The sequence below is a fragment of the Talaromyces amestolkiae genome (genome assembly GCF_001896365.1).
Source record: "Talaromyces amestolkiae strain CIB chromosome Unknown scaffold29.1, whole genome shotgun sequence".
Taxonomy (NCBI): domain Eukaryota; kingdom Fungi; phylum Ascomycota; class Eurotiomycetes; order Eurotiales; family Trichocomaceae; genus Talaromyces; species Talaromyces amestolkiae.
In genome coordinates this window covers 93,297-116,618 of record NW_024468065.1, presented here as the reverse complement: position 1 = coordinate 116,618, position 23,322 = coordinate 93,297, and the positions used below count along the sequence as shown (strand labels likewise).

The 23,322-nt window shown below is 48.1% G+C and overlaps 8 protein-coding genes across 8 annotated transcripts; 4 read left to right on the top strand and 4 right to left on the bottom strand.

The window, feature by feature from the left end:
- Positions 1-308: 308 nt before the first annotated feature.
- Positions 309-1,793, bottom strand: BHQ10_010092 (uncharacterized protein; the record flags this gene model as incomplete). The annotated part of the gene is made up of 2 exons (XM_040872684.1): positions 309-1,577; positions 1,635-1,793. The coding sequence occupies 2 exons, from the start codon at positions 1,791-1,793 to the stop codon at positions 309-311; spliced, it is 1,428 nt and encodes a 475-aa protein (XP_040738594.1).
- Positions 1,794-2,806: 1,013 nt separating this feature from the next.
- On the top strand, positions 2,807-3,261 carry BHQ10_010091 (uncharacterized protein; the record flags this gene model as incomplete). Its single annotated transcript, XM_040872683.1, has 3 exons — positions 2,807-2,933; positions 3,010-3,089; positions 3,163-3,261. The coding sequence occupies 3 exons, from the start codon at positions 2,807-2,809 to the stop codon at positions 3,259-3,261; spliced, it is 306 nt and encodes a 101-aa protein (XP_040738593.1).
- Positions 3,262-3,500: 239 nt separating this feature from the next.
- Positions 3,501-4,418, bottom strand: BHQ10_010090 (uncharacterized protein; the record flags this gene model as incomplete). The annotated part of the gene is made up of 4 exons (XM_040872682.1): positions 3,501-3,588; positions 3,653-3,865; positions 3,933-4,299; positions 4,370-4,418. 4 exons carry the CDS (start codon positions 4,416-4,418, stop codon positions 3,501-3,503), a joined length of 717 nt encoding a protein of 238 aa, XP_040738592.1.
- A 404-nt stretch (positions 4,419-4,822) lies between these two features.
- BHQ10_010089 (uncharacterized protein) lies at positions 4,823-6,007 on the bottom strand (the record flags this gene model as incomplete). The annotated part of the gene is made up of 2 exons (XM_040872680.1): positions 4,823-4,959; positions 5,017-6,007. 2 exons carry the CDS (start codon positions 6,005-6,007, stop codon positions 4,823-4,825), a joined length of 1,128 nt encoding a protein of 375 aa, XP_040738591.1.
- An 866-nt stretch (positions 6,008-6,873) lies between these two features.
- On the top strand, positions 6,874-8,712 carry BHQ10_010088 (uncharacterized protein; the record flags this gene model as incomplete). Its single annotated transcript, XM_040872679.1, has 2 exons — positions 6,874-7,952; positions 8,013-8,712. The coding sequence occupies 2 exons, from the start codon at positions 6,874-6,876 to the stop codon at positions 8,710-8,712; spliced, it is 1,779 nt and encodes a 592-aa protein (XP_040738590.1).
- Positions 8,713-9,001: 289 nt separating this feature from the next.
- Positions 9,002-10,303, bottom strand: BHQ10_010087 (uncharacterized protein; the record flags this gene model as incomplete). The annotated part of the gene is made up of 2 exons (XM_040872678.1): positions 9,002-10,186; positions 10,247-10,303. 2 exons carry the CDS (start codon positions 10,301-10,303, stop codon positions 9,002-9,004), a joined length of 1,242 nt encoding a protein of 413 aa, XP_040738589.1.
- A 728-nt stretch (positions 10,304-11,031) lies between these two features.
- Positions 11,032-15,557, top strand: BHQ10_010086 (uncharacterized protein; the record flags this gene model as incomplete). The annotated part of the gene is made up of 4 exons (XM_040872677.1): positions 11,032-11,206; positions 11,306-13,404; positions 13,460-14,571; positions 14,627-15,557. 4 exons carry the CDS (start codon positions 11,032-11,034, stop codon positions 15,555-15,557), a joined length of 4,317 nt encoding a protein of 1,438 aa, XP_040738588.1.
- A 1,213-nt stretch (positions 15,558-16,770) lies between these two features.
- BHQ10_010085 (uncharacterized protein) lies at positions 16,771-23,148 on the top strand (the record flags this gene model as incomplete). Its single annotated transcript, XM_040872676.1, has 1 exon — positions 16,771-23,148. The coding sequence occupies one exon, from the start codon at positions 16,771-16,773 to the stop codon at positions 23,146-23,148; it is 6,378 nt and encodes a 2,125-aa protein (XP_040738587.1).
- Between the last annotated feature and the right edge of the window lie 174 nt (positions 23,149-23,322).

Genomic DNA, 23,322 nt, shown 5'->3' with positions numbered 1-23,322 from the left:
TAAGATAGCACAAAATGCAGCCCTACATTCCTGCATTAAAACTTCTTTCTGGTAGCTGTCGCTTGAACGGGCAGTAATAGAAGCAACTATGGCGGCTGTTTCCAACGGCTAAGCCTCTAGATAGGGTATGGTTTTAGTCACGGACGCCTACTGATACAGACTCTGCTCTAGATCCATTTGGGCAATCAGTTGCTTTTCAATTTGTATGCTCACAACTTGACATGAGAAATTAGTGATGCAAAAGTGCTGTAAACCGTCTATACAATCGTCTACCCTAGGTATAATGTACAATTGACAGAGAGTAAGTACTAAGTCACCTTCTCTCGCCTCCAAAGGTCTCGCCAGAATTCTTTCAATCCATAGCCTTTGGATCGATCTTCATCGTACACTCGCACTTTCTGATTAGATTGTATTATATCTTCCAGCAGATTACCAGCTGGCTTTCTGACAGTAGTCGATGCCTTGCGAGGTGTAGTTGCTCGCATGGTAAGCTCGTCGGCTAGTGATGGCGCTACATCTGCATAGCACGAGTTCAATTCTCGCTCTAGGTTCAAGTATGGTTTCTGTGCAAGTCGCGGAGCTTGTAGATTGTATGACCGTGTCAGATCGTTGATACTTTTAATCTGTAACTCGTGCCAGCCTCGCTCGATAGACATGTAGTCCGGATCTCTCAGTGGTGATAAATGCGGAAGTAGCTCGCCAGATTCGTTCGACGTGATATCTTCAACTACAACCCCATCTTTTTCCGTTTTCGCCGGTTCTGTGCGCGGCACGGGTACAGCTTTTGGTCGCCCAGAAGTAATTCGACCATCATGACTGATCTGGGAATAACTAGGCAGAACCACCGTATCGTCCAAAGTAAGCGACGCCTCGAGTTTCTTCTTTGCTACTAACCGAGCTTCCGCTGCTGCGTATCCTCGCGCGCGTCGTCGTTGTTCCTCTAAAGAACCTCCTTGGCTCGAAATCAACCTGGCGGCATGTCTGCGCCATTCTGTTCGTAGCCTTTGTCTAAATCGGTCAATTTCTCGAGCGAGATCTTGCTGTTTTTCTATCCAGGGCGGCACGATTTCTTGCTTCTGGATGATCTTGTTCATGAAATACTCCGTTGTATCGATATAAGCGCTGTTCGCATTATGGTCCGTTGTTGTATGTTTGCCTTTTCCTCTCGGCAGATTCTTGAACTGGCCTCGCGCAATGGCATCTTCGATTCGCTCATTTGCGAGCGACGATAGCCCCGATAACGTCATGGGTAGCGAGCGTGCTCCAGCCTCAAATCGCGCAGTGAGTTGGCTTCTCATTTCCTCTCTCTCCTTATCCGATAGGCCCAAGCTCTGACTCAGTGCATACGTTTGTGTCTTGTCCCGCGCACTTGCGAGACGACTTCCGGTTGAGTGGCGAACCTTTGCGCCCGGCTTCAGATTTACGTTGACGGGCATCGCAGGACTCGGGATCTTGAAGGGGATTCGTATGGGCTTTTTGGCGTCGTCGAGCATTCGAAGTGCGGTGTCTTGGACATTTTCTGTCCCGCGCCAAGGTGCTGCCATGGCATGTTCGCGAGTACCTTTTCCTGCGCTTGCCTTGATATATTATTAGTTGATCTGCAGATGCAAATTGCGCGCAGACGCCGAACTCACAGGTGTATCCAAGACAGAAAATGCTTGCGCATTATCGCTCTTGAATGAAGCAGCCTTGATCTTCTCTTCCAGAGTTCGTTTCAGATCATCCGAGAAGCCCGCTTCCTGTAAATTCTTTCGTGCTGATCGTCCACCTTCAAGGAGAGACTCTTCAGTCATCTCAGCCAATCTGCGGGATAGAGCGCCTTCTTCTTTACTCCCAGAAGGTTGGGAGCCAATGTTTGATTTCTCATCATTTCGAAACGATGATGCGGACAAGGTCCGTCGTGATATCGGCGCATGCTTAGTGATTGACGGAAGACGTGGGTGAGCTTGAAGACATGATGTACACAGAGTACAACAAGGTGAGATTCGTGTTATCCCTATCATGGACGGCTGTAATCTGTGATTGGATTCTTGAAAAGTTATCAAGAAGAGAGGGAGATTGTTGATGGCGAGTTTAATGATCGTTATCAGTCGATGTCGTCTACGTACGTAACGCCAAAGCGTATTTCGATTGAATTACATTTCGGCACATGTATTGTCATAATTCCACGTTCGTTCCTATTCGTCCGGTTTCTCAGCTCTATTCAACCCTTCGAATCTTTGACAAACGTAAAATTGACATGTTGGATATTCCCGAGATAGAGCTTTCTTCTCGTTTTCCACTTTTAAAAAGGATCAATATTACCTGTCTCAGCAAAAGGGTTCGAAATATGACGTAGAATCTCATATTTGATGATGAAACGAAAAAAAAGACTGCCTCAACACTGGATCGAACAATGGACCTTTGCATCACTATCCTATTAAGGGATACAAGTGCAACGCTCTACCACTGAGCTATAAAGGCCAGCATCAACTACCCAATTTTGAATGTGTTTGATAATCAGGCCCGTGTAAATATGACTTACAAATCTTTGAAGCCCATCTTTATGAGTTCGAATTGATGTGGCCAATCAAAATGTGCCGTGTCGGATGTGCTGAAACGTAAAATGGGTAAAATTACAACTTTGGCGCTAACAAGATAATCGGCCGCTATTGATCCTTTTCTTCGGTCTTGGCATTCCGCACCAGCCAAAACTTCGGCCAGTCTCGCTGTAAGCTGCTTGACACCAGGGAACCTCTCATCCAGTCTGGGTAGAACCATTTTTTGTTACAGCCTTAGAAGAGCTGTCAGCTCTTAGAATTTCACAATGCCTGCCAAAGGTGCCTCAACTCGTCTGAACCCGGTGCGGTTGCAGACCATTCAACACCTTCGAGTGCGACGACCGAACCAACAACAACAGAACTCTTGCGCTACAATCATGTCCTCTATGCTGAGTACGTTACTCCGAAACACATCAATCAATTGATCTATACAAATTAAGAAAGAAATCTCTAATACGCTGCTATCTAGATTGCTGGGCCTCAGCCGGACAGGGAAATGAAGGGTGCTCCGGTTTGGAGGAATCGTTAAAAGCATGCATGGATGGAAGGGTACGTTTTCCCTGATGTTCTACTTGATAATTCTAGTGTGTACACATTCACTAACCACTATCCCCTCTTACAGAGAGACTCAACCTCCTCCAACAACGCCGTTAACTACCACCTGATGCGCATGTTCCCCAAGGTTTCGGGTCCACGGAAGCGAGAAGGTCGCCTGGGTTAAAGGCTTTGTGTTATTTACAAACTCAAACAAGAATCTCGATTTCGTCGCATATACTGGAGTTTCGGGCTGGATCTGAGAGTGGGCATCAATCGACTCCGAAGGGATATGGATGCTACACTACAGTGTATGATTATGTGAGGAATATTGTACAGTACAAATATTAGTTCTTTTGCGGTCATATACTTTCGATGCTGTTTCTATACTACCCTGAATCTATAATTACGCCTATGCTGTCGTGCCTATCCTATCTGGCCGTTTAATGATGATGGTGTTGGGAAAGCCATGCCTGCGAACAGCGCTGGTTCCTCGACGTTGTGGTGCTGGTAGCTATGATATGTGTTAGTATGGATCAAGATAGCCTGGCGCTTTGAAAGGGAGCTGGAAGGCTTACCTCAGCACACCAATACCACCTGGTTCAAGCATCAATGACAGCGGAAACTCCATAGGGTAACCCAGCCATCGTTTCACAAAAGCCCTCAGCAAATGTCCATGTGCCACGAGCACAATATCAGCCGGACCAGGCTCGCCATGCATATGGTTGACCTGAAACGATCGAATCTCTTTGATCAAATCATCCAAACGATCCGTTACCTGCTGCGCCGATCTGCATCACAGCCCATATACGTGAGTAGAAGTTTTTTATCAAGTCTTTCGCTTGGGAAATGACATACTCTCCMCCCTCACACCCATCCCGCCATATATCCCATGGCCTCTCCGTATCAAGTCCATGCTCTTTCCTCAAAGCCCGGATCTGACTCGTTACCATTCCTTCATATTCACCATATCCCCATTCCGCCAATCGATCCGTCGTCGACACATTTTTTGATGCGTCTACAGGCGATGAAAAGAGCAGTTCGTATGTTTTTTGAGCCCTCTGCCTAGGACTAACGTATACATGTGCAATGCGCGAGGGATCAATGAGCTTTCCCGGGCCGACGAGGACGCGACCGGAGTTCTGGACTTGGGTCACGCCCTGCGCTGTGAGTTCGAGCTCGGTGATGCCGGTGTATTGGCCGGATTTTGTCCATTCGGTTTCTCCTACACAAGAGGTCATTCAGAGTTGGTGATCCAGTTCAATTGTGGTTAGGAGATCGTAGGAAGGACCTACCATGTCGCGCAATAAACACCCGAGGAGTGCCTGCGTCCTTGTCAGGCATGACGTTCAATCAGATAGTCACTGTCGAGCTTGTATAATGTTCAATTGATTTCGGCGAGCGCCCAGAAAAGATCTTCAGATACACTTAAGGTAAGACTACTGACAGCAATGTGTATTCTTTCTCTATACTCTTGTCGTGAAGATGATTGCGGGACAAAAATTTGGAGGGGCAGTCGGAGAGACTCCGATATCTCCCTCTTCCGGCTGCGGTGAACTCATCAATCTACCTCAATTTGAAGTGGAACTTGGTATTTGATTTACTTACATTCTAGTCTTGATATATCTAGCTATGATGCCCTGATTCAAACACCAAGGTGGCTTTGGAGTGCTTTTGCGCTTTTGATTCATCGCCCATGTTATTACGTCATTTCAAGGTCGACTATACCTAAGCTCTACTTTTCAACTTCAAATGCGCTCAAAACTAAGAATCAGTCTGTCACTGGTCGGCTTTACCGTATACGCATCAATGGCCTCAATGCCTTCGTCGTCCACGATTGTAGTTCTATAGTTGCTGTATATCGCCGTTGTTACGAGTTTCATCTCTGCATCCCTATGGTTAGCATGATGTTCGCAGACACACAAGACAATCTATAGCATACCTTGAATAGCAAAATTGCTGCCAACGCACATTCTTCCTCCGCTGCCAAAAGCCCAGAACCATCTTCGCATCTCCTCCATTTCCGGGGAATTGTTCTCCTTGAGCCATCGATGTGGTTGCCATGACTCAGGCTCTGGGAATACATCTGGATTACGATGAAGGGAATATGCTTGTGCATTAACCCTCACGTTCGGTGGTATGTTATGGTATCCGACGAGTGTTGAGGATGGCGCCGGCGTTACCCGGGGTTGTATGCCCGGGATCGGCGCGTGAAGTCGAAGGGTTTCCATGATGACCGCTTGTAGGAGCGGCAAGGCGTCGATCTCTTTGGATGCTGGCAGCTGCTTGACAGCGTCTGATGTAGGAGCCCTGTTGATCTTGATCGAGAGAGTTTGTAGCTCTTTACGTAAGTCTTCCTGAATGTTGGGGTGCTTGGAGAGCTCCCAGTAAAGATAGGTAAGCCCTACAGCGCTGGTCTCATGTCCTGCTGTGAGTTGATCATATGTTTCGCAAGCAATGTCTATTTTTTGTTTTTTCAATTTCTGCGAATTCGATGCCATATCTTCCTTTCCAAGGTTCATTTGCTTCATTATCGATATTTTCATCTGCTTATAGACCGTGGGTTCAATTCGAGGGTCGGTGGAAGTAAGTGACTTCTCCGCCTTGTCACACAGATCCATGTTCCAGTCATCCATCACCTTAGTGGCGTCACGGCACCATTGTGGGATGATGGGTATTCCAATGGCTTGGCTGAGAGTTACAAGGCCCGGCACCTCTTGGTAGTAGAACTCGAAAGGCTTCCTGCATTGGTAATTGTGCAAAAGATATTTTCGATATGCGACATCTTGGAGCAGATTGGTTGCGTTTTGAAGTCCATACAAGTAAGCCGAGACAAAGTCCATAGTTAGTGCTGAATTAAGCTCGTGAACATCGACTGCTTTTTCAGAAGATGCAGCCGTCTCAAGGATGGGTAGTAATCGGTCGTATATCATTGTGGTTGATATGAGCTTCAATGTAGGCGATGATTGTAGATATGATTTGGAATATATATTTGATAGCATGCGTTTCCGAGTGCCATGTTCCTTGCTGCCAGTCATAGTAAACATACTGACTGTCCTAATTCCGAATATATGTCAATATCTCTCTAACTAGAGGGACTTACAAAAGTCTACTCACCCCAGCGAGCCGAATACTCTTGGATMCCAGTCATGCTTCTCGAAYCCCCCGCCGTAAACGGTCTTGATACCACCATCTACACAATTGATTGATATCTCATTCGGTCCTAGCCTTACTATAGGGCCTAGTTTCTCGTGTGCTGCTTGAATTGTTCGGTTGTTCGTTGCTATGAAGCGTCGCCAAGTAATCCATGCTGATGAAATGGGTGCCGTAAAGTGTGCATTGGGTATCTGTGCCAAAGGAGACAGGAATACCGGATATAAAATGTATTTGTATAGGAGAGCAGATAGTGCACCTAGAATGCAAGCAATCTGTACGTGTGAAAGAGCCATTTGGACTGCATCAGTTCGAGCTTGCTTCAAGACTCAATTCAGATCCAGGAAGGACCGTTTTCTTGTAGGCAATTCTGACAGCACAATTATTCCAGAGCTTGGGATTCTCGATATTTTATAATAAGGTAGAACGGTTTGTGGTAGGTAAAGTGGAAGGTACAGAAGAGAAGAGAAGGAAGAGGGGCTTATCGCGCAGAGACTCTAGGGCAGATAAGTTGTGGACAATAAGACCGACGCTTATCGATAAGGCCGAAGTGACGTTAACTTAATTTTGCCCGCCGAACTACCTCAATTTGACTCATCAACAAACAAGACGACCATCTACCACATTCACTCTATCCGCGAATATCATGCTAGCTGACTTGCCATCGGAGATAATATACAACATTACAATTTACTTGCCCACAGTAACTTCTCTCACCCATCTATCGCAAACCTGTCACCGTCTGCACAAGATCATTACCGCGGATGATCGTATCTACCGCCTGTTCATCCGAAATCGATTCCCAGCTCTCGGAGATGCTCCACCTTTCTGGAAAGATGTCGTACGAGCTGTAACGTCGCGCTCCCGAGCCCTTGATCGTTGCGCTGTAATAGCACGTTTTGTCGTCCCGTCGAACGCCGCCAAGGCGGTAGGCATCCGTGACACAACAAGACATGATCGTCCGACGATAGGATACCGACCTACGGTCGATAGCTATGAGGTATGGAAAGGGGATCGATGGCAGGATAGAGAAGATGTGCTTGCTTGGGGCGCAGCGGCAGAGATTGTTCTTCGAATCAAAAGAACGGGGCGGGGTGCGCATGAGAGGTGGCTGCGCTTCAACGACTTGGAGCATGTGAGTAGTCACGACGATATTCGTGGCATCCACCTCTTAAGACCAGATCACCAAAGTATATCTGGCGGAAAACAGCATTTGATATATGCGCGTGCAAGCGGCGACGTCTCCCATATTGCGATTGATCCCGATGATGCAACATACCACCAGCAACAAACATTCGTCACCAATGATTCTGAAATCCATAGCCTAGATCTTGGAACGGGTCCAGAGCCAGTGCTCGCTGTACATAGTTTTGACGGCAACATATCACTATATAGAACGACAACGAACGATACGAGAGTCACTCCCTTTGCGCAACTCGAGGGCGAGACCGAAGAGGGAACACCCCGTCACTTCATCAAATTTCTAGCTCCATCAAGGCTAGCAGTCGGCCATGGTAAAGTAGCAGACACGATTGTTGTCTCTGACTTGGCAGAAGATCGTATTTCAACCCATCGTGAACTCACATTCGAGGACCCGTATCATCGATCGTTATGGCCACGGAGAAAAGCGCGTGTTGGTGCCATCGCGCCGCTCGGGGTTGATTCATACGGTGGAAGAGCTCATGGAGATATTTTTCTCGCTGGTTGGGGAAATAGCAGAGTGAGGTAGGTCTATTTCATCGCACAAAAGCGTTCAATTGGGTGAACTGACTCAAAGTCTGGCAGACTCCATGACCTTCGCTCACCCAAGATGTTCGAGCGTGAGTATATAGACGTCATGGACAGTAATCCAATCTACTGCATCCAACCCTTACACGACCGCTTCCTCGTAGGCGCAGGATCCGAAGCAATCGTCAACGTCTTTGACCTTCGCATGCACAAGGCTTACCACCACTATGGCGCAAAGCCCGCATCCACGATATCATCCAATCATGAGGCTTCACCAAAGGAATTCTCATTCTTTCTGTCTCACCATCCACCACATGTCCCTAGGCATCGCAATTACGGAACATATCGTGGTCCTATTTACACAATGTCGTCGCCTTCACCTACCTCTTCAACAGTATATACAGGCGTTGTTGATGGGGTGATACGTCTCGACTTTGGTTCCACAGATGACTTGCTGGGTGATAATACCAGCGACTGGTATCAGGACTATCTTGACCTGGACAACAATGACATCGCCCAAAATCCATCATCGAATCCTAAAAGGAAGAACCATTCAGCAGTCGGAGAAAAAATCCTGCAACTTTCGGGTTATGAGCGACCGAGCCTCGAGAATAAATCTGCAAGTGCTAAACTGAGGTCTCAAGTACCATTTTGGAGTTTAAGTGATGCAGATGCGGAAAGGGAAAGGGGAAGTGGGTGGGATCGACGTTGGAGACGATTAGACGAGACACAATCCTGGAGGTCGACCGGAGTATAGAAAAAGGTGGTTTTTTATGAATTTTTGATTTCAGATATTGGAATATAAAGGAGTAGTAGACTCGTCTTTTGAGTAGAAAGAACCTAGAAAGTCTAGAATGTAAGAACAAAMCCTGCCACATTCAGATGTTGGCCATCAACTTTCAAGTAGAAACTCCAAATAAAAAAACCAGCCGCGCCTTGCTTCGTCGCTGAATAGTGACTGAGTGAAATGAATAGCAATGATCTAAGCAACATGTAGCAGTAAAATAATTGATCGCAGTTGGTCGCACAGCTTCAACGGAACCTGTTTAATCTTCGAACTTGAAGCTGTATGGGGAGGGGCCGATATCTATGGGGCCGCCACGGTATGAACCACGCTTCTTCTTATTCTTCTCCTTGGTGAATCCTTTTCCACGGGTGACTGACAGATCTTTGAAGGCACGATCGGCGTAAGCGTATGCCACATAGGTGTTTGATGGATGATCGTGTGGAAGTTCACTGGCTGCAGCCAGTCGCGTTGGGCGAGCTCCGGTATGTTTCTTCTTGAACTGAGGCTCAGGAGGAAGAGGAACGGAGTTGAAGGAAGCGTCCGCATCCTTCTTTTTCTGACTTTTAGTCTCGTCTGACTTTGTGCTCGTTGAGGCTATCGTGTCTGTGGAATCGCTCAAGTCATTGGAAATCGCTGCTTTGGATTTCGTTTCATCATCGGAAGATTCTGAGTCGGACGAGGAGGAGTCTTCGCTATCACTGGAATCCGAAGAGCTGCTCTCGTCGGAATCTGGCAAGGGCGTCTTTGCGGCCGTTTTCAATGTCTCTTTGCGTTCGACCTCTGATTCAGAATCGGATTCAGAATCAGACTCAGAATCGGAATCAGAATCAGAACCAGAACCAGAACCAGATTCGGATTCAGATTCGGAACTGTCCGATTCAGAGTCACTTGAAGAACTTTCCTCAGCTGAGCTGTCATTTGATGAAGAATCTTCCGATGAGTCGGATTCTTCTGACGAGCTTTCAGAAACCTCCACCTTCTTGGCCTTTTTCACAGATGCTTGTTGTTCCTGAGCTGCGTCATCAGCTTTTCGCTTCGTGCCTTTCGTTTTGGGCGCTGCGATTTCCGGCCCAGATTCGTCATCCGCATCACTGTCCGACTCAGAAGAGGAAGAGGAAGAGGAACTCGAGCTTCTGCTCCTTTTCACGGCGGGAGCATCGTCCATCGAAACATCGGATTCGGATTCTGACTCAGAGCTGGATTCTTCTCTCGAGTCGGAGGATTCTTCACTCTCGTCTTCGTTTGAGGAAGCAGAAGAAGACTTCCATGCCTCGTAAATGCTCACCAACGAAGGCGCAGCATCCTTGCTTGTACCAGAGATAACTCTTCCATTGCGTTCCTTTTCTTCCTTAATCAGTGCATTGCTAGTGGAAGCATAACCGTGGCCCTCGAGATATGTGGCAATGGCGTTAAGGAGATCTTCGGGTGCTTTTGAAGGAGATTTCTAGACAGAAAAGTCAATTGATAGGGAAAGGATGAAGCTTTGACAAAACTTTTTCCATACCTTCGTCACGACCACTTTACTTTTCTTCTCGGTCGTAGCTGACTTCTTGGACGCCATATTTGTAGATCCGTATACACAAGGCCTCACCCAGGAAACGTTGAGGGAACAACGGAAAAGAGAAGTCGCGACAGTATCTACCAGCACGCCAAAAAAAAGTTGACAAAAAAAGTTCCAAAAAAAGAAAGTGCGGCACATTGGCAGGGCGGTGAGCCTAGACTAGCCGCCATTGGCTGCAGCGGATGATAGGTGATACCCCAGGCCTCCATCTCTTTGTCCGTGTCGCAGGTGCGTTGGAGCGTGCCTTCCCTGGGCCCGTGGTTAGTTGCCATCACCTGTCACTTGCTTTTACTGACAGGAATTATTCTTCAAGATATCCCGCGCATCTCCTACGCCAAATATACTCAGAGACAGAAGAAGAGAGCGTTCCTCAGGCCGCAGTGGATTGCTTGAATGACGTTGAAAGCATGTGGGGAGCCTTCCGCCAATAATTTCAGCGCATTCTGTGCTGGATCAGCCCCAGCTAGCCGCTAACACCGCTATTCGCTAGGGACTGCGGAAGTTACTGACACACGTACAACTTCAAGGGTTGCATTCCCGACCTTCAATTCTCCCAGCTAGAGCCTGCTAGCACCTATTATAATATCTTCCAGCGGGTCTGGGAGCGACCATAACCTCCAGCCTCGATGCGCCCGTGGTTCAACCCTCCTCACTGACACCTCCTTGAAGCTCCGGTATCCTCGGCGAGGAGGCTCACACGCCTCCTGAAGGAGACAACTCCTCCCGAAATGACAACTTTAGGTGGACCGGCTCCTCGAGGCTATGACCGACCCCGGAGGCCAGATGCGGATACAAACAAAGGCGCCGCTGGGGATGGCTCATCGTCTAGAGCCCAGTTGTTCCAGGACGAAAAGCGAAGAATCATCAGCAGCTGTTTCTCCAAACAAGATGGCGATGGTGCCTGTATGTTAGCTCTTCCACCCCATGCACCTCCGTCCGCAACACCACCACATTGAATACAATACACCAACTGGTAGACAATACTAAATCATATGTTCCTAGTAACCGAGTCATATATCACCCATATACGGATTACAGAAGATGCGGCTTATCCGACCTCGCCGGCACCGCCAAACTCCCCTCCCGAGAACAAAAAACCTCGATTGATCATTGTCGCATTACGGAAATCAGGCCGCGTTCGCATGCATAAAGCTCGCGAGAACAATGACGGGACCTTTTCAATTGGCAAAACATGGATGTTAGATGACTTGAGCGGGATACAGTGCTACGATTCMCCTGCCACTAGCCAGACCGAGCAACAACAGAAACAATGGGCGTCAAATGTTGGATTCACAGTGACTATAGGGAAACAATATTACTGGCAGGCATCCAATTACAAGGAGAGAGACTTTTTCATCGCCAGTTTAGTCAAGATCTACAAGAAATATACTGGCGGTCGGGTTCCCAAGTTGATTGGCCTCGATGAGAAACAAAGGCAGGCATTAATCGGAGAAGCTGGCCAGGCACCTTTACGACCAGCCACACCTTCATCTCAAGGCACTCAACCAAGTCAGCCGAGTACGATTCGCACCCCTAGTCGCGAAGGAAGAAACGAGCCGCGATCTCAGCTGTCAGAAGAGCAAAACTTGCGATCTCAGCGCAGTCGTGACGGACCGCTCCGGCCATCTCCATCGCCAGGTCGGCCTCCACAAGTACCGAGATCACGCGATGAACTTCCATCGAATCTCAATGGGCGCGTACTTGACAGTGAAAGACCACCGAAACCACTGTATGCAGAGACCCCACGAGCAGTTTCTAGGGGTCGAGAACAAAGTCCTGCCAATATCCGACAACAACGTGGGCCCCCCCAGCCTCATGATGAGAAGGAGCCATATGGAGCGATCTCTAACCCGGCCCTGAACATGACACGGGAACCGCTTCGCCCTGGCACATCCAGTTCTGGTTCTGTCCCACCCTTGAACAACCAGTCTCTATCACTAGATAACAACATGCTTCCAAGGCCGTCGAGCAGAGGTGATGCGCCGCCGTCGCGAGGTAGTAATATTTCAAATCGTTCGTCAAGAAACCTTGAAGACCTCCCGCCAGCGCTTCGACCGGGTTCGTCTAGCGACTTGAAGAACAATGTGTCTACGGAATCCGTCAATGTTACACGAGAAGTAAAAGAACCCGAGCCTGCGCCTATCGTGCCTCCCTCCATGCCGGACGTTACTCCTGCACAGCCAGCCCAGGAGACTGCTGAACCTCCCGTACTCTCGACTCCATCACCAGAGAAAGACGAGTCTCCATCGCAAGCGAAACCCCCTATAGAGACTCCACAGCCTACAATCACTCTTGAGAAACCGTCTGTCCCAGCGGTAGAAGAGCAAATGGAGGGCTCTGAGGCTCACCGCCCCGGTCTTGGACCTATGATAAAAAAGAAGACCGGAAAGGATCTTGCTACTGCTTTTCGTAAGGCTGCTACAGCATATGGAGCTTTCAAACCTAGACCTGGAGGCGCTGGTGAACGGCTACTGGCAAAGGAAAAGACACAGACAAACGAGCCGGATGGTATTACGAGTGTTGTCCCGGCCCCATTGTTACGCGGGATGAGCAGTGAATCGACAAAACCCGGAACTCCGGAGCCAGTGGTCAGCCAGCCAACGCCTGTCCAGGGGTCTCCTGCTCAGGAGCCACCGAAGGTCGAAATCACTCGCGTGGACACCGATGAATTCCCTCCTCCTCCTCCTGATGTGGTCATCGAAGCCCCTGTTGTTCAGGTGCCAGAAACAACCGAAGAGAAAATCATACCAAGGTCCATTTCACCAGCTCAGGAACGCCGCCGTAGACGCCGCGAAGACAACATCGCAAAGTACTGTCAAGCTTTGGGAATTGAACCCAATATCATCGAAGGTACAGAAGGCTACTTTGACGAGATTCTTACCGACCTAGGCTGGCATGGACGCCTAAGTGACGAGAAAAAAATCGAAGATTTAGAGGCAGATATTCGCAGAGAGATTGGACGAGTTCAGGCTAGCAGTTGGCTTGGTAACATTGAACAACAAGAGGGTAAAATCGATCAGTTAGGCAAACTTATCGATCGAACGATCGAAGAATGTGAAGAGCTGGACGGTCTGTTGACCCTCTATTCTCACGAGCTTAGTGTAGGTGTCTAATCATCTCAACTATTGAGTTACGCTAATCTGCTTCGTGTGATAGACTCTGCATGATGATGTTGCATTCATTGAGGCACAGTCTCAAGGTCTCCAGGTCCAAACAGCCAATCAAAAGCTTCTGCAAAGTGAACTTCAAAACCTCCTTAAGACGCTCTCTATCTCGGCTGATGATCTACGGCCGCTGCAAGAAGCTTCTTTGGATGGAGTAGATGGTGTATATCAAACGGAAACCGTCTTGTCGATGCTTTATAAAGCAATGTTGACCATCGACTCTGACATTGGTCAGAACAAGAAGCGCTTGGCTGACGCTGCCGGTGATTCTGGTAGTGTTGGTGTCTATGCTGATACTGAAATCGGCCAAATGCGCGCAATCAGAGAGAAGAAAGACCAATATCGCGCAGAGTCTACTTATTTTTTGCAACGTCTTAGGCAGTTTATGGCTGTTGCATTCAAGTCTAGTCAACAAAAACGGACGAACACGTCGTCGAATTCTTTGAATGGCAATTTGAAGATTGATAACACTGGTCACAATGCGGCGCGCCAGGATCTTTGGATGTACTACGCGCTTATGTTGTTTGCGCGAGAGGTCAGCTCCTCCGAATGGGTTGGCTTGATCAGTTTGTATGAGTCAGATGCCAAGACACCTTATCAACACGAATTGCGAGATAACTTTACGGCTTGGAAGAAGGCAGCCAAGAAAAGCTCTGGCGAGGAGAGCGAAATCCTCTTCACACATCACGAGAAAGAGAAAGAAGGCGACGGATTGACTGGTGCAGCGCGAAAATTGACCGTAAGACGAGGCAAGACCGTACGCGTTCAACAAGGACCTAAAAACCTTGGGGAGAAACCGGGCAGATTGGACGCATTTGAAGTTTTTGCAGGCGCATTACGTGAAACTGTGAAGATGATCTCAGAGGAACAGAACTTCATTGTGCAATTCTTCCACCTGAATTCGCTTACGACAGTGGATTTCCCAGACCTGGTGGCTGCAAGCGATCCTAGCGAAAGGCGGCTTCCCGATTTCAGCATAAAACAAATGCACGATCCTGATCGTGACCTGGCCAAACGAGTCGAGCAAGTGATTGACGGTATCTTTTCCTTCTGGGCAAATGATATGCAGAACCTTGTAGACTGGGTACTGAGTATTGATCAACTGTAAGTCAACGACCGGAAATCTCGCCTTTTATTATGACTAATAGACTGTATACAGACAGGGAGTTGGAGTGTTGGCTGCCCTTGAAGCTGCCGTTTCCGAATTTGACGATACAAACCAGGATTTCATTGTACACACTCTGCAGAAATTGCTCAATCGTCTTAATGGTCTCTTCAATCGATTCGTAGACCAACAGATTAGGGGCATTGAAGAGACGAAAGTGAAAATCAACAAACGAAAAGGAGTCATATCTTTCATGCGGACATTCCCCCATTTCTCTACTGCCGTTGAAAACATGCTAGCGACTCAATCGACATCCAATTTCTCTGACGTCCGCTTAGCTGTCAACGAGGCGTATAACAAAATCAATCGTGCTATGTGGGAGAGCTTGAAATTTATTGCTAAAGAAGCCCCTGGTCAAGTCAGTGGCGCTACTACCGGGGTAGGCGACCCAGAAGACAAAGAGGCTCTGAACTATCATATTCTTCTCATTGAGAACATGAATCACTATTATGAAGAAGTCGATGTACGCAGTCTTCCAGTCTTGGAACGATGGCGTGATCGGGCCGTTCAAGATTACCATGAACATATGAAACTATATATGGATGCGGTCATTCGACGACCTCTCGGAAAACTGCTAGACTTTATTGAATCGACGGAGTCATTGCTCGCGAATTCGAGCAATCCCGCGGACATTGCATCTCGCACTAGCCACTCAAAGAGTGTGGCTAAGAAGTTGTTGTCGTCTTATGATAGCAAGGAGCTACGACGCGGTGTCGACCTCCTCAAGAAACGTGTTGAAAAACATTTCGGCGACGCAGACGATCCAGGGCTCAGTCGCAGCCTTGTAATGAAAGTATTCAAAGAGTGCGCAACCCGGTACGAAGACGCTTATGATCGGCTTAAGAATATTACGGACAGCGTTTACGAAGGCCAGGTGGAACTTGACTGGAATAGGGATGAAGCAGGCTCACTGTTCCGTCGTTGAGATTATACTTAGCGATGATGTATGATTGATCCATGACCTGATCAGGAGCGATGGCTTTACGGATGCATTTTGGGGGTTTAGTCTTTTGCCTTGCTCCTATGTCGAAGAATTAGGAAGCTCTGTGTTGTTGATATTGGTTTCTATGCCTTATTTCATTTCTTGGTACATTTGGTGTCTGTAAGAGCAATTTCTAGCTTCAGACAAAGCGCCTGTAATGTATATACATTGTTCTACTCAGCGAAAGCCTTATTTGCATTGCATTATTCGATATCATTTAAACGGTCTGAATGAACATTGACAGACCTCGGACAGCACTCGGTGCTTCATAGTGCTTGTATAGTATTTGTTGAGAATGAAAAATACACGCGTATTGGGCCATTACCGATATGTAATTAATCGACAGTAGGAACCGGATATGGGCCTTGGGACGGCCTGTGCGCTGGAGATAGCCCGCACTTTCCCTGGGTCGCCCAAGGATCGCACCAGTTCCTGAATCACTAATCCCAATACGCGACCAATACAGTAATCTATAATTCAATTAATTTAAGCTCACTAAGGTCGAACTTGTCCTCTCCTCTCCCTCTGTGCTCCTCATCAATGCCTTTGCTTATTAGTCTGCCAGTCTTAGGCCCCTCGCCAGTCAGACGCTGGACGTGAAGCAATTGTTTTGTCTGTAAGTGTGAGTTTATTTCTCTTTTTTCTTCTCCCCCTTTCAAAMCCCGCCGCTAGGATACCCGTGTTTGTGGAATCGGTCGAAAGGGGCTGGCTGCATTGTCCGTGCTGCAATAAAGTACAGTATGTACTCCGGAGTCCGCAGCCAACAGTCACGTCTGGGGTAGGCGACTAGTTGGACAACAGCATACGTACAATTGCACGACTCTTATCTTCAGCATCAATAACATGACTCGACACGTGCTTCTTGTTTAGGTTTATATGTCGAGCTACTGACCATGACAGGGATAGTCGTGATTTAGCTGCCAAGACCAAGTTCAGCTGCATCCCACCCACGAGCACTACGTACAGACAACATTCTGGGGAGCAGTTCCACGCGACATTCCCTAGATCGCTATCCACCAATCGACCGTCATTCCTGCATGTCGCGCCGTGCTCGAATTCCTTTCCAAACCTGCAATTCTAGAAGCTCCGCCGTCGCGACTCGCTAGTCCGATCAGAACGGGTCCAGAACGACCGAGCAATTCGTCAAGGAGTAGACATGCCCTGGCGGCCTCTGCCTCGCATTGCTTTCGCAGTTGCCATATACCCCTTCCAACCTTCTTCACCGGCCGATCTCCCGCTCGAACTCGGCGATGAATTGTACATAATTGAACAAGGGGGCGCCAATGGCTCGTGGTTTCGGGGATACCTTGTGGCGCCTCCGTCGCTTTTGGCTGGATTGACGAGCGTGAAAGGTCAAACTCTGGAAGCCCGCGTGTTTTCAGGCATTTTTCCGAGAAATTGTGTGGAGATTAGGGAATATTTGGGAGATGCGGAAGGTCGCAAGGCGCTGGACAATGGAGATACCTTATTGGCGAATGGGATTAATGGTCACCAAGAAGAGGTTGTAAAACATCGACAGGATACTGCAGACTCACTTGAAGATGTCGGACACAACCCGCGGTCAGGTTCCGCTGCAACCTATCGATCTGGCTCCGTGCCACTGACGCCTTCCTCATTCGTTGCGCGAAACCCCAACGGCTCTAAGCCTGCTGCCCCGGTGCCGATGTTGAAGATTGGAGATGAGACGCCCACATCTTATGAGGAACCCTTGGTTGATGAGATTGCCTCGTCTCTACGGGAATGGCACTCAACAAACCTCCACGAGCTCCTATTAACCCGACAATATGGCTCGGTTGAAACGATGTATAACGTCGTTTTAGACTTAGATCTGGCTAGGCGGCAATTGCTCCATGATGTGCTCACCTCTAAAGAGAAAAGTGCCGTGCGACAGACCACTGTCTGGAACCTAGTGCGCGGAAACAAAATGCTTACGGGTGAGGTTATTGTGCGCGACCCGAAACAAAACGGCCGGTTACTTACAGGCGACGATTCGGCAATCGAGTTGACCAAGCTTCAGTCGGAAATGAGTATGTTTGACTCGGACCCAAGGCAGCAGGTAGACGCATCAACGCTCCGTCATCTCCTGCTCGAAATCAAGACAATAGCTGGTTCTCACGCCGGGCCAGTCACTTTGTCTTTGTATCTATCAACAAAAACGGACAGTGGTGCGTTGAAGCCATTATCGGAGACCTACGTGTTAGAGATCCAATCAGCCGACAGTTTTATGGCACTAGCTCACACCAGCAAATTGAAAACTTTGTTCACGGAGCTATGCGCTGCAGACGTAGGCGACGGTGCTGGGAACGAGGCTCATCTATATCTTGTTGTTATCATTCAATCAGCCGAATTACCTCGGCCCTCACTTCCATACGCCACGCGAACATCGAGTTCTCGGGACGGTGGCTTGAATCGCAGTCCTTCTACTATGCATAGTGTCAAGGGCAGTGTCAAAGGTCGTCGCAGCATGGTCTGGACTGCCAAGTCTCCACGTCCCGGACAGCCAGAAACCATCAAGGAAACTCCTCCGAGAAGCTCGGATTCCACTAATTCCCAGGGCCAAGGGGAGAATACCACGCTCAAAGATGCGACCGTCATACGCACAGTAGGAGCCGGTATACTAGATGTTGCACATATTGTCAGACAAAACAGCGAGGCAGAACATGTCATCAATATCTGGTCGCCTCTAGGTGAAGATGTCGAGGAAGGTGGCAATGATCTCGAGGGCTTCGACGAGCTTATCCGAAACGTTTTACCGAGTTCGTCTGGTCGATACTTCAAGTGCTATCAAGCTTCCCAGCTTCATCTTCACTTCTATCCGTTCATAGACTCCGATGCCGATGCTCTTGTGCGAAGCAATCCCACGTTGATGCATAATGTGACTCAGACACGGAGAATGGGTTTTGCAGCTGCCCCGTCACAGCCGAGATCAGACATCTATTTGAACATATCTCGTGCGAAATTCCCTTGGCCAGCTCTACTCTGCCACCCTCAATCAGGGCAGGTGCCTGTACCCGTCAATACTGGCTTCCGCAACTTACAATTGACTCTCGAAGTTCGTAATGGCAGCGGTGCCCGTCTGGAGCGGTGCATCTTTGCTTCATCCAACAGCACAGGTCACACTGCTTGGCGAACTACCGTCACGGACAGAAATGCTTCGTGGAATCAGACTATTCGCCTAAACATACCAACTGAGCAAGTCCCGGGAGCTCATGTTATCATGAGCATAGCCGATGCCCCGGAATTCCCATTCGCACTTTGCTGGCTACCTTTATGGAACCAACAGGCGTTTATACATGACGGGCCTCATTCATTGCTTCTTCATGCTTACGACAAGGTAACATCAAGCGTAGATGAAGAAGGAAGGGGCGCATATCTCAGCCTACCCTGGAGCTCACTGCACAAGAATTCTTCTGTGCCAGATGAATCTGTGACAGGCCCGCTTTCCACTGTTCACGTTGAGACAAACCTCTGCAGCACCGAGTACTCTCAAGATCAGATCATATTGGGGCTCATCAGTTGGAAAAAGCAAACTGGAAATGAAGTCTTGGAGCTACTCCGACGAGTTCTCTTCGTTCCACAAATTGAGATTGTCAAGCAGTTGCGTGATGTTTTTGACGCCCTCTTTGGAATTCTTGTGGAAAACGCAGGAAGTGAGGAATACGAAGATTTGATCTTCAACGCCTTAGTGACAGTCTTGGGCATCACGCACGATCGACGGTATAACCTTGGTCCCCTCGTGGATCATTACACAGAAAATCAGTTCAACTTTCCCTTTGCAACTCCGTGCTTGATTCGAAGTTATTTACGACTTTTACAGTCCCATGATACCCCGCAACAGTCGCGAAACCTTCGTGCGGCGTTCAAAGTTGGACGGCACTTGCTAAAGTTTATCATCAATGCTCGTGAACAGCAAAAGCTGAAGGAAGAGGGAATCGGTGTCACGAATGTGCAACCAACATTCAACCGTGACCTGCACTCGATATTCAAGTCTCTCGAGACATTAATGCGGAATCCATCTCCGGTCTTGGTTGGAACGAAAACTCTCGTGGTGCAACACTTTCACTCGTGGCTTCCCGAGCTTACAAATGTCCTGCCTAAAGATGAGATAATTATGATTGCGTTGAGCTTCATGGATTCCTGCAAGGACGTCAAAGGCATGCTCATATTGTATAAGCTCATTTTGATTCAAAATTACACGAAGCTCGATGTTTTCGCTTCCGGTGAAGATAGAGATACTCTGATTTCCTGCTGCTCTAGTTGGCTCGACCCGTACTGGGGCAACACTGGTGAAGTCTCGGATCAGTACCGTGACCAAGTGCGTCTTTGTGCTTCAATTGTGGCAGAATTTTCCAAACAACCCCAACCGCAATTGTACATGTTCATGCACAAAATCACTTCATCTTATTGTGCTGTTGTGCTTGAGGGTGTCGACGATACCGACTATCTCTCCATGCTCTACTCTAAGTCATTCCCGTTCCAAGTCAAAGCCTCTGATCGAAAACAAAAGTTTGATGAAGCTCTCGTTGAACTAGCCGGTCTGATGGCTGCCATCTCGAACATCCAGGATCCAAAATTACCTATTCTCAAACTGGATGACATGGCGTTGTTCATATTCAACTCGCTAGAAGCACATAGGTCTATAATAAGTTGCGAAGCTTATCCTGAAGACTGGTTAAGTTTGCATATATACAATCACCGTGCTGCTGTCAAAAATTTCGAAAACTTGTCGTCTATGTTGATCCACTCCTTCCTGCCTCCTCCAGATGAGGCAGATACATTTGATATGAAGTTGTGGGAGCTTTTTTTCACGACTTTGTTGAAAGTTGTATCCAGCGAAGCACTTGCTCTCGAGACATTCCCGGAACAAAAACGTAGAGCAGTCTGGAAGATTGGTGGTGATGTTCGCGAACAGGGCGCAGCACTTTTACGACAAACCTGGGAAGCGATTGGATGGGAAACTAGTGAAGACGAGAGAGCCAAATACGCACTGGACAGACTAGGTGGCTACCAAGTGCAATACGTGCCGAGCCTTGTTCCTGGGATTATCGAATTATGCCTCAGTGTTCATGAAGGCCTTCGACGGGTTGCCGTTGAAGTTTTGCAGACAATGATTATCAGCGAATGGGATCTCAATCAAGATTTATCTATCATCGAGATGGAAATTGTCACAAGCCTTGATGTACTGTTCCAGACCAAACATATGAACGAGAGCATCACACAGAAGCTTTTCATCACCGAGCTGCTGGATTTATTCGAAAAGATTGAAGACTCTGACGAAGCTCTGGCCACAGATGTCAAGGGTCTGATAGGCACAATCGATGAACTTCTTGAACTTTTAGTAGCGTGCAACAGTGGGGGCATCACCGAAAGTCTTCATACTTTGCGTCTTATGGAGTTTATGAAAGATATGGATCGAGAGGATATTTTCATACGCTATGTTCATGAGTTGGCTCAGACCCAAGCTACAGAGCACAACTATACACAAGCCGGTCTTGCCTTACAATTCCATGCCGATCTCTATACATGGGAGCCGACGAGAATGGTTCCTGCGTTGACGAACCCGGCATATCCAGAACAGTCTGCATTCGACAGAAAGGAGGCTCTATACTTCAAGATTATCCAGCACTTCGAGGATGGAAAGGCTTGGACACATGCACTTGCCTGTTACAAAGAACTCATTGAACAGTATGAGCATATTGTGATGGACTTCACCAAATTATCTCGCGCACAGGGTTCTATGGCCAAGATATACGAGTCGATTTCCAAAGAAGAAAAAGCTTTCCCTCGGTACTTCCGTGTCTCTTATAGAGGCCTTGGTTTCCAAGCTACTTTACGGGATAAGCATTTCATCTTCGAGGCATTGCCAAACGAGCGCATGGCATCTTTCACTGATCGCATGCAGAAACTACATCCTGCAGCGCAGATCACGTCGTCTCATGAAATTGAAGATATCGAAGGCCAATTCTTACAGATCAGCGCTGTCAGTCCTCATAGAGAGATTATGCATCCTGTATATCAACGTTCCAAAGTGCCTCACTCGGTGCGTGAGCATTTACTTATCTCGGTGCCCCTTCAATTCTCCTACACATCCAAGCGCCACACTAGTGGTCTTAATGTAAAGGAGCAGTGGGTTGAAAAGACTATCTTTACAACAGCGGAACCGTTCCCTAATATCCTTCGCCGAAGTGAGATTGTGGCTACTGAAGTAGTTGAATTGACTCCTCTGCAGACGGCTATTGAACGGACATGGCGAAAAACGCAGGAACTACATCTACTGGAACAGCATGCCATTTCGGGGGATGACTCGACATTATCAGGATTGACGGAAGCTTTGGTGCAACTTCTTGACCTGGGAGCTCCGCATTCAAGCTGTGTTGCGATCTATCGTCCTTTCTTAGCCAGTGAAAAGGAGGACGACAATGAGCAGGAAGAAGGGGAGGAGGAAGATGAGATTGAGCAGAAACCAATCGACCCGCTAGAGAACGCGCTTGCGGTTGCATTGATTGATCACGCGCTTTCGATCAAGCGGTGTCTGTCCCTTTTCTCCCGGCCATCTCATCAAGCTACTCAGATTGAACTACTTGCTAGATTCGAGGATGCATTCGGACCAGAGATTGCGTCTCTAGCCGCACACGCACAAACACTCTCGCCCCCTCAGAGCGCCAACCATTCAAGTAACAGATCCMCTCCGCATGCCAATGGACATGGTGCAGACCTTGCAGGCCGATCATTCAGTCCGGAGCAGGAACTTATACGCACATCCCGGTCCAACAGTCAACGAAAACATTCTGCAAAGCCATCTTTGAGCCATCGTATTAGTATCGCGAATCCCTTCAAGAGAGCCACCCACCACGCATCATCTTCCGTAGCAACGGCGAAGGATACTCACCAATCCCCGGATCTGAGACAATTGGCAGATGCACAGTCCAGTCGGCAGTCCATCAACCTCCAGGACCGCGACGATGATGCAGTTACTGTGCACTCTCGCGCTACGGCGAAAAGCGAGAAGCGACGAAGCTGGTTTGGTGGTGATGTGAAGCCGAAACACAAGGCGACACCTTCCGTGACGGGGTATGCTGGTGAGCAACAGGTAGACGAACAAAGCAGAAATCGCTCCAGAGCTCGTAGTGCGACGAACAAATCGACCAAGTCACATGATGAATCAAATCAACCTCGCACGCGACAAAGCAGACTTGAGTCGAAAAAGAGCACGCCTGTCATGGCCAGCGGTGGATGGGACACGGCTCAAACAGCACTGCCTCGAACATCTCAATCCGACAATCGTCCTAATACATCTGAAAGGTTCGGGTATCCCGACAAGAGCCTCACGTCTACAGTGACAATATCAGCCGGTGGTTCAACTAGCCAGAGCAATGGCAATACTCAAAACAACAATGTTTCGGCTGTTTCGACTGGAGGTGTTCGCGATTCGGTGAAGAAGCGATTCAGCTTATTGAAAGGCATCAACAAGAAAACAAGCCGCATGAACGTTCGCGAAGGTGGCGTCCTGGCCGAGTCTTTGCGTGAGGAGTGATAATTCTGTTTCCACTTGCATCCTTTGAAGTCATAATCACATTCCCTTCTATTCTCTTCTATTCCCGTTTTGAGTCATTACTTTCTTTTGATGTCTTACATGCTTACTTACTATTTGATACCAGTCTCACGGGAAGCTGAGACACGGCGTCTTTTCTCTGATGTATTCTCTTCA